We start from the raw sequence: 10,417 nt of genomic DNA on the forward strand, positions 1-10,417 counted from the left end.
TGTCGCGCCATAAGTGACGTGTAAGGTCTTGTCTGCATTCCCTCACGGTAAAGACCCTCAACTTTAGTGTAAATTCGTACCCTCAACTCATAGATAATACTAAATCCCCGTGAGAAGAAAGTTGAGGGTACGAATTTACACCCAAGTCGAGGGTTTTTTTCCGTGATGATTCTCCTAGGCAAGAAAAACGAGATTGGACGCCTATCTGTGCGTGAAATGGATTTTACTATCATGCCAAGTTGTCGAGGTGGCATCCTATCGTCTTGTACACCGAGTGAGGTAGATTCTGCCGTGAAACGGCGAGATCTTCTTACATGCGTGGAATTTAAGCTGTCAGTGTCAGAGTCAGCCTCGCCAGATGTACGCTATCGAAGGCTTCACTGCGGTATTGCCAAATCTCTCTATCCTGTTTCAGAAAAAGGAAGCCACGATTTTCACCGATTCTTAGATCTACTTGGCGAAAGGATTCGACTGAAAGGCTGGGACAAGTATAGGGGTGGTCTGGATGTTAAAGGTACTACATTTGCTTTGGGCTTCATATAAAATAGCTCACTTTACTGAATTATTATAATGTCTGTGATACGTAAGGAACGATACGCAATCGATGCCATCGTGTTCGGTGAAAAGAAGGGTGTGCGCACGAGGGTGTGAGGAATTTGCCTACATCGCGTTGCCCGGTCTTTTGTTTCGAAACTTTTTCACTCGAACTTTTTTATGATCGGTATTTGAAGAAGATGCGCGCCAATGTGGACAGTCAGGTGGAAAAAGTTATGAAAGGAAAAAGATGTATTTCACACTGTGAACATCACGGCTGAAATTCAGTGTTCGCCATTATCTTTTTTCTGAGTTAATCGTTGAATAAAATTTCTTTGACTTGTCTTTAGTTCATATCCTATCGATTCCCTGTGTACTTTTCAATATTTCTAAAGTCACCCTGATAAACTATTGTTTCAGTAAGCTATACTACAGTGAACTCGATCATCCTTCCGTGAAATATCCCGTAGGCGTAATTGTACCTTAAACGAGAAGCGAAACTTGAGCTTCGAATTTCCTCACGAATATTACGTGATATGGAATGAAATGCGATTAATGCAAAACGAGTGATCTCACTCTTGTATATGCCGCCAGGTGACATGACGGGCAAGGAAAGTGTGTACACTGTCTATGCGGGACATGAAGTCATGTTTCACGTAAGCACCATGCTCCCGCACTCCAAGGACAATCCTCAACAACTCGAACGTAAACGGCACATCGGAAATGACATAGTCAACGTTATTTTTACCGATGATCCAACCGCACTTGACTCGTTCAATCCAAACTGCATCAAAAGCCAATTCACCCGTAAGTTTCGCGTAGAAATACAGATATACGTACGAATCGTTCGAGTGCAGTGTTGATATAAAAACCTTTTACACTGTACGAAAGCAGATCGGTAGCTACGGTGATAATTTTACCGTGAAAGAAACTCTTCAATTTTCAGACGTATTCGCAATAGTGAGCAGCAACAGCAGCGGATGGAGAGTCGCGGTTTACTGCGACGAATGCGTACCTCTTTTTGGACCTAGTTTACCCTGCCCTCCAGTCTTCAACGACCCGCACACCTTCAGGGAGTTCCTCTTGGTGAAGCTTATCAACGGGGAAAAGGCGACGTTCAACACTCCCACGTTCGCTCAAAAGAGAGAAAGGACTCTGGACATGTTAATCAGGGACCTCTACCAGGAACACGTGCAGGACACCAAGGGCAGCGTAAGTAGGCCACGCGGTGATTTTTGTTCTCATCGTTCGTCATCATTCGTCGAAAAAACGATGATCCGTCCCCTTCAATTTGTCTTTACCCATTCCCAATTGTTTCAGAATATGCTGAACCGACGCGCCCTTTCCGACGTCGTCGAGGCGCCGGGACGACGGCGTGAAGAGACACGTGCCGTCGAAATGGTTCGCGTAGGACAGGCTTACAAACTCGAAGCCATAGTCAGAGGCCTCGCACCAACGTCAATGGCCACGGCTGGTCCCTTCAAGCCGAGTCCTTGGGAACCCCTTTGCGTGTACCCGGATTTTCCGCAGGATATCATCTGCGGAGATTCATGGTCGCAGAAGAACCGAATGGTTCTGTCAACCGAATTCGGGACGTTTCTCATAGAAGGTAAGCGAGTAAGCAGTTTACTTCCGACCGAGTAGTCACACGTGTTTCTGGAACTGGAACTAACTATGAGCTGTTCTCGCGCTGTACTCGACGGACTTCACCCACCACCGTATGGCATGTTTTATAATAATTAATCAGGACAATTAACGACTTGCTACTAAGTTCTCGTTAAGAAAATACACGAGCGCTCACCACTAGCAGCTCCACTGACTTATAATCACGCGTGGTAGCTTACCTCGTTCTCATTGTAAATTGTAAATAGTATTAAGGTTCGAAACCTAACTTTGGATGTTCGGATGTTCGGATGTTCAGAAAGTGACGTCACCCAAATTTTTTTTTCTCTTGACGTCATCGATCTGTAGTGATCGTCACGACGAAAGTCAGTTAGCCGAATTTCTCAGTCTGGAACGAACCGCGCAGTAGAGCGGACGGTTGACAATCGCGCTCCGCAGATTTCGAGTAACGGGTTCTCTACCTCCTGGATCCTGCGCTTCAGGCCGCTTCCTGGGGCAACTCGAGTTCCAGGACAACCTTTCCGTAGTTTTTACGCTCCAGGTCCGCTACCTGGTGAAACTCGACTTCCAGGACAAGCGCTCCGTAATTCTGGCCTTCCAGATCCTTGAACTGGTGACTTTCGATCTTCAGGACTAATTTTCCGTAGTTTGGCTATCGAGGTCCTCCACCTGGTGGATCTTGACCCCCAGGACAAGCGCTCCGTAGTTTTTACGCTCCAGGTCCGCTACCTGGTGAAACTCGACTTCCAGGACAAGCGCTCCGTAATTCTGGCCTTCCAGATCCTTGAACTGGTGACTTTCGATCTTCAGGACTAATTTTCCGTAGTTTGGCTATCGAGGTCCTCCACCTGGTGGATTTTGACCCCCAGGACAAGCGCTCCATAGTTTTTACGCTCCAGGTCCGCTACCTGGTGAAACTCGACTTCCAGGACAAGCGCTCCGTAATTCTGGCCTTCCAGATCCTTGAACTGGTGACTTTCGATCTTCAGGACTAATTTTCCGTAGTTTGGCTATCGAGGTCCTCCACCTGGTGGATCTCGACCCCCAGGACAAGCGCTCCGTGGTTTTGGCTGTCCAGGTCCTTAACCTGGTGGATCTCGACCTCCAGGACAAGCGCTCCGTGGTTTTGGCTGTCCAGGTCCTTGACGTAGTGACTTTTGACTTTCAGGACTAATTTTCAAGTTTACAAGTTTGATTATTGAAAACGTCATGTTTTGTACTATCAAACCAATATGCGTGCTTCAGATCACATTTTAAATCCGAAAAAAACCGAACGACCGAGATCAACAAATTGCTATTGGTGAGTAGTTGGGATAGTGTACATAGGAATACACGACAATAACGTCGTTCATTTAGAGCTAAAATTGCTGTGCGTAGTGTTTTAAATCTGTCAGCACTTAGCTGACTGTTCCGTGGTATTTTTTGATGAAATTTACTGTCATAAAATCACAATACGTTATACTTACATCCATACGTAAACGTGATTTGTAGCATTATATAGAAAAAATCTTACGGGCAGATTCGGTTTGCGTCACATGCACAAAGACAGTGTTCATTCTGTGTACTGTGAAGCAAATACCAAAATTTTTTGGGGAGTCCATCGTGCCCCAGTCTCCCCTACAACTGTGTCATCTCGTAAAACACTGACAACAAGTGAGCGAGCGCACGAGCACAAGAACCAGTTACACTAGGCATCCGACCCCGAGCGAGCTTTAGCGAGCGAAGGTTTCAAAGCTAGTTGTAAATGAAGTTTCATAGTTCATAACTTCCCCGTGTAACTGAATCATTCATCGAAATGAACCATGTAATGAGCAAACCCTGGGAAACAGCCTACGGCATACGCACTTGGCGACAGCGCCTGCGTAATCGAAGTTCTAACCTTGGCGATGATAGAGAAATTCTTTATTCTCATTATTTTTCAAGTTCACAGCGGTCTCGAGTTTTGCTGAAAAGTCATCCAGTCAATTATGTGATCCTCGGTTACCTACGGAAATTTGAATTTTATTCCTTACCCTGATCGTAATGAAGAAAATCCTTGATATCACAATCCGGTAAGAAGATCTCTGGGAATCTGATAAGCTCGGTCTGGAGCTTCGTAAAAAAGTTTTCGTAACTTGGACCAACAATTTTCTACTTGATCTGATTTCATTATGAAAGTGATCGTGTACGACTTCCATGGTTCACTGAAAAGTTTTCTTCATTAAAAATCTTGGGAAGCAGCGTTAGTCACGCGTTGTTACACTTCTCTGAAAACAAAACAACAGATTTCCGTCAATCAGTATCAGGCGAGATTGTGTCGCAATTACTTTATGCAGATCAGTCTTACACGGATCTTTCATTATTGATATTTATTTTATACGTGGAATTACTTCAGGGACTGAGTTAACTTCCAATCATGTATGCCTGTAGAGTAGTTTCGCAATCTATGTAACTTGGTACAAGTTTAGCGGAAGCTTCGGTCATGAGAACAAGAACAGAGCCTCAGATGGGGTGACGGTCAATACTTGCTGTTCATAACCCGCGGTGTCCTGATTCACTCGAAGGAATGGCTTTGCTAAAGTCTTATGATCGATCCGAGTTATGAATCTATCGTCGAAGAAATTGACAACGAGGTGAAGCTCGGTTATAATAACTTACGATGTTTTTATTATCATTCTGCATTTAAACTATTACTATTACGCGCATTGATATTTTTTGGAAATGCTATCCTCCGACGATTTTCGGAATTCGATTAAATTCCCGAAGGTCACGCTAATAAGGGTCATGGATTTATTCTTTTCGCTGATTCCGACGAAGCAATATCCGCTCGCTTTGCAAGACCCTAATCAATACCAAGTGGGCGCAGCAAAGTGTAATTCGCTATAATCATCGTCAGTTTAAATCCGTGCCCACCGAATGAAGGCTCAAATTTACTCAAGCGTAAATTTGCGTGTGAAGCGCCGAGGTCGGAATTGAAGCAGTGCTATAATCTGCTTTCAGACGGTCTTTCGCACAGACTAATATTCGACAAGTCCGTCCAGATAAAACAATTAGACGTGGTGGAACAACACGGGATCCTGCTAATCAGAGCCGGCGACCGCGGGAGAGACAGCAAAATCCACGTGTTTCGTCTGAGCGAGTTCGATGCGGAGGCTGGAGGAGACACATTGCCCAAGACGAGATCACACTCCAAGGAGAGAAAACTGGAGCGCACCAGAGGCTGCCACATATACTCCCTTACTCGACCGGGTGGCTCGCATCTGCGAATGGTGAGTCCGTAGCAACTCGAGACCCTGTTCAGCCCCCGTGTAATCTTACTCTCAATTTCCTCTACCTTGAGATAAGCAACTTATCTCGCGAAAGCTTGAGTTCGATGCTTAAAACGGATGCGCGGGAGATCCGCTCTATCACCTTTATCAAGCTTTGAAAATTGTCGTAAATCAGTCCCTCGGCTGAGCAGAATCAGTTTGAGAATAATTTTCGAGGCTCGAGCTGATCGAAACCGTTCGATCCTGTCGACGACCTTAATTTTCATCTACTTCCGATTTTCCGCAGTGCGCTGCCATAGGGCGTCGACTGGTCGTTATGCAGTGGAAACACAGCGCTGCTTGGACCGCTTGGTGCCCGGCATCCGACACCGACACCGTCGACGGTTTCGTCTTCGTCAAGGAATTGACGGCTAGCGAAGTGCCGAGCTTCGTGACCATCGTTGAGGGGGCGACGGGATGCGGTGATTGGGCACTCTGCTGCGCTCTGCGACATAATTTCGAGCTCATCTCGGCGGAGGGTGCATCAAGAATACTATCCGTGGAAACGAGCAACAAGCCCCATCTCGTCGCTGCTCTGGACCTTCGAGAAGACGAGGAGCCGGAACTGCTTCTGTGCTACAATAGTCAGTATTATCGCAAATCGAAGCGAGTTGGTTCGCGAGACACGTTACTGCAGGTATTTCTCGGTATAATTGTTCAATTTTCAGATACGTGCCATTTCCAAAAGCTCATGGACGAAAGCATGGCTTCGACGGCGTTCGATTTTCATTGGAATTCCGTACCGACGGCGGTTGGTACGTGTGGAAATTTCAAACAATGTCATCGGTAAATTCCGTTAATACTGATTGTGATTTCATTATTATCCACAGTATGTGCATTTCCATACGTAATCGCTTTCACATCGGACACGATGGAGATCAGATTGATTATAAATGGAAATCTTGTACACACAATGGTGATGCCGAACTTGAATTTAATATCCTCGAAGAATGACATATTCTTCGCGACCACGGCCCCGGAATTCTTCTCCACCCGCACCGAGAGGATCCACTTTGATGGAAAGACGGATAAAGACGACAAGAACAACAGCCCCCCAGCATCACCCCATTCCGGTAGGTTACGGGAACAATGAGAGGGTGGGAGCAGGTGTTCGCAATTATTTTAATTACCGCGGGGTCGCTTCGCGGGCTTGAAACCGCGCTGAGGACCTTTCGCATCCTATTTTTTGCTTCGGTTCTTCTTTTATAAGTAACGAGATATATGCCTCTGACACGTTATCGATTTGCCGACCGATAAATTGAGCTCATTTCTTTTACCGGCCTATTAACTAAAATGTCAATTCGTCGTTGCTCATCCGACGGTTTAATTCTACAGCTATTCGTTTTTGACTCCGCAGACAAACCGATCTTTTTACAGCCCCTCTTTCAGCCTCACCCGAAGCCAAGCCGATGAGGATCTACAAGATTCCTCTGAGCACCCTCTCGGGAACAACGGTTGCCACCTGCGAGAGGCGATGCCCGAGTCCTGCGGAGCCGGATTTAGTACCCGCACCACCCTCTGGGGATGCCAACTTTCTTACGGTCGACTCTAGCAGAGCTTTGAGCAGATCGTGCAGCAGCAGTCCGACGCCCGGTCACGTGCCCTGCTTACCGGGCATGGGAATAAACAAGTAACATTGTTATACAAAACGTTGAAGAATTCGATTGAAATTAATTTTTCTTTAATTGACAGAAAAACAAGAAAAAAAAAGAAACAAACAAAAAACACAACAGAAATTAGGATTTTTACGAACGATTGAATCGCCAATGCCTCAATTCCACTGAGCCCACATTGGGGCATTAGCTTCAAGCATGATGATATATAAATATATTATAGATAATATATATATATATATATATATAATATATAAAAATATACGGTATAAATAAAACATAATATATAAATTTACACATAGTGCTGAAAAATAATTATATGACAGAATTTCATTTGTGTGTTGAATATCTGCATGCAAATTTCGTACGTACCTTTAATCTTTATAGTATTATTAATATATTATGAGACACGTGATTGTACACGTCTTTATTAAACGTCTTCTCTTCTGTGATACGGCGATACAGCTATTTTAAAACTTGAAAAACGTATGTTAACAATAAGAATATATAATAACCAATTACAGTTACACAGATAATAATACAAATAATAATAATTATTATTAAACCGATAATAATAATATTAACAACAATATTTATCTCGATAATGGCAAAAACTGTATATTATTTTAACCTGTGCAAACTCCACGCACATCCATTAGTCTCGATTAATATTCATGTGATACGCGAACGCCATTCCCTAAATAATATGTAGAATACAAGGAATGAGGCGGATCATTCTTTATGTTGCCCATACGCGTACGGACGTAGATTCGATAGAAAAAATTATATTATTCACAAATATTTGAAAATGTACCATATTTTATTTCAGAATGCGCGTACGTCTTAAGTAACCTCATATAATGTTATAGATGTATAAATATAGTTTAGCGTACTACTGTTATCTAGTCCGTGACGTTACCTGCATCTACTGTCTCTACAATGATTTTTACTATAAAAAATGCATAAAGCACACACATGATACAAGCACAAATATTTGTACACGTACATTTCAGGCGCGTTAGAGTAGTGGTGAATTTTTTATTTACCGGCCCGGTATTTAATTTTTAACTAGCATGACTGAGTGATAGGGTAGTTGATTGATAGTGATAAATAAAACTAAAAATGAATGTTCGTCGTAAATTGTAATTGTCACATTGAAATACAGCATTACCTGTAAGTTTCACATTGGAAGAAGAATTTTTGCTGCGAGATCCGTCATGTTGTTACAGCAATAAAATGAGTTTCTTTAATAATTATGTATACTAGTGACTTGTGTTGGCCGTGTGCTGATTCCTGTGATCACATCGGATTCGAGATAAAATATCAAATGTCATACTACTCTGTGCGTATTATTATGTATGTGTAGGTGGCATATATTATTTATGATTGATTTTCAGAATTGAAAAAATGAAACGCATGTACAAATTTCTGTTATGTTTATTTCACTATACATAGATTAAGACATACAGGATGAACAATTCCCTGACGACAATCTATGATATGGTGTGAAGCAGATTGAATCAAATTGTTATAATCTATCAGGATTGGTAAAAAATATCCAAGGAAGCCAAAGACTAAGGAACCTCTTAGGAAATATGTACTTCCCGTGTTACACTGTACGCACTAATCTTCTCAGGCTATACTTTTGCAGCCTTTGAAAACGTACAATATGAGGTAAAATTAAGCAGAAAGCAAAAATAAAACAATATAATGGAGTTATATGAAGAAAAAAAAAATATATATATATATATGTGTCAAGTTTAAGAAGTAATTTTAAAGGGTCAAGGGAAAGTGGTGTGAATTGAGTTTACGTCGGTAACGCTGTTTAGAAATTTTCTCCCTGTCAAAAATGTTTAATAAATATCAAAAGATTAATTTCTCAAAAGTATAAAGATGAACGCCTTATTCTACGTACGTGGTACACTACTTTCCCTTGCATATTATAATACATTACAGACACATTGTTACGGGAGTGAGTTGAATTTATTATAAGATAATATATGACAAAGGTATTTAAGCGTTGTAAGAAAATACAAAATTTCTCTAAAACCAGTATACAGTTTAAACGATAGTCTTCACCCTTCGGGATCCAAGTAGAAGAGAAGATTGTGAAAGCTGCGTATCGCTCTTGGTAAAACGAAGAAATTGAAAGATATCTACAGATATTGAGGATGAGGAAGACTGCTCGGAGCAGCATCTGCCAGATGGCTCTGGCATTTCTTTCCTCGGTAGTCGACGGTCGAACTTGAGAAGCGTGGCGTTTATTTGGATATCGGAGTGTAGTACACGCGACTATCGAACACCACCAGATGGTGTTAAGTCTCGGGCTGAAATAATTGGTATTACCTAAACTCTTTTTTCTCATGAACCGTGAATCCCCCGTTGCAGCATTGAATTTTCCCGAGCAGAGAAAAGCACGGTATAAGAATGGTGATACCACGAAGAGGGGACGCTTAAAATGATTTTCACGTCTGTCAATGATACAGTTGCAACAAAGAATATACCCTCATTAAAATTCAAGTCGTGTATTTGTTGTCTACGTTTTACTAGTATAGTCAACATCATCCGTCCACGCTGCTTCTCTCATAGAAGATCTAAACTTCTACAGCATACGGTATATTATATCTTTCAGCGTGACTCTGTCGTAATATTCTAATATCAATGGAACGGATCGAGATTATTTATATTAATTGAAGAGTAAAAATGTCGTAAATAAAATAAAATCGGTGTGGCTTATTCAAATATTCCAATAATACATCGATGAACAGCAGTAACGATACGTACAATTTTCTTCCGGAATGAATTACAATAAATCTTACATCGTTAGGTACGATAATGACGTAAGTATTCCCGTATCAAGCAATTTACTAAACCATTGAATTTATCTAATTTTCGAATCATCGTGGAACTTGCAGACTCAGAATTCGAATTGAATATTCGAAATAGTGCCACGTCGAACGAATGACGCGGATAATTTATCCGTAGAAAACTTAGCCGAGTCCAGAGAATAACCTCTGAGGACAAGTAAGCAACCCTTCGGCTCGTGGGGGTTGTCGAACTCATGAAAATCTATGTATACAGAACTACCTTGTACGAAATACGAAGTGTCCGAGATTTATAGTTAATTGTAAACCATCGCCGGCTGCAACTCCGAATCATTTACGCACAACGAGCGCTCGTCCTTTCGTACCGCAGTTTTGTTCATCGTCGGTTATTCATTTCGGCTCCCCGTTGTTTTTTATTTCCGTCTAATCGATAGGTCGCGCGTAGTTGGCGAAACGGAGCAGACGTTGTCTATGGTCAGTAAACCCCGGTGGCTGCGTAAAGGCCGCGGGGTGAGAATGAAGGGGTGTTTGAAGT

General features: G+C 42.3%; 1 protein-coding gene across 25 annotated transcripts in view; it reads left to right on the forward strand.

Annotated features, from left to right (window-relative positions):
• LOC124299971 (GTPase-activating Rap/Ran-GAP domain-like protein 3) overlaps window positions 1-7,330 on the forward strand; it is a 62,378-nt gene extending 55,048 nt beyond the window's left edge. For 20 of the 25 annotated variants that reach the window (XM_046753475.1, XM_046753491.1, XM_046753474.1 and 17 more), the window contains 9 exons: window positions 416-514; window positions 1,129-1,341; window positions 1,481-1,746; window positions 1,855-2,143; window positions 5,137-5,405; window positions 5,692-6,028; window positions 6,113-6,199; window positions 6,275-6,517; window positions 6,822-7,330. In XM_046753475.1, coding sequence (XP_046609431.1) covers window positions 416-514; window positions 1,129-1,341; window positions 1,481-1,746; window positions 1,855-2,143; window positions 5,137-5,405; window positions 5,692-6,028; window positions 6,113-6,199; window positions 6,275-6,517; window positions 6,822-7,078 — 2,060 coding nt within the window. In that variant the 3' untranslated portion in view covers window positions 7,079-7,330. Of the gene's footprint in view, window positions 1-415; window positions 515-1,128; window positions 1,342-1,480; window positions 1,747-1,854; window positions 2,144-5,136; window positions 5,406-5,691; window positions 6,029-6,112; window positions 6,200-6,274; window positions 6,518-6,801 lie in introns of all 25 variants that reach the window. The other 5 variants (XM_046753481.1, XM_046753470.1, XM_046753477.1 and 2 more) reach the window with 2 other exon arrangements.
• Window positions 7,331-10,417: the final 3,087 nt, after the last annotated feature.

Source organism: Neodiprion virginianus, chromosome 3 (assembly GCF_021901495.1).
Source record: "Neodiprion virginianus isolate iyNeoVirg1 chromosome 3, iyNeoVirg1.1, whole genome shotgun sequence".
NCBI lineage: Eukaryota > Metazoa > Arthropoda > Insecta > Hymenoptera > Diprionidae > Neodiprion > Neodiprion virginianus.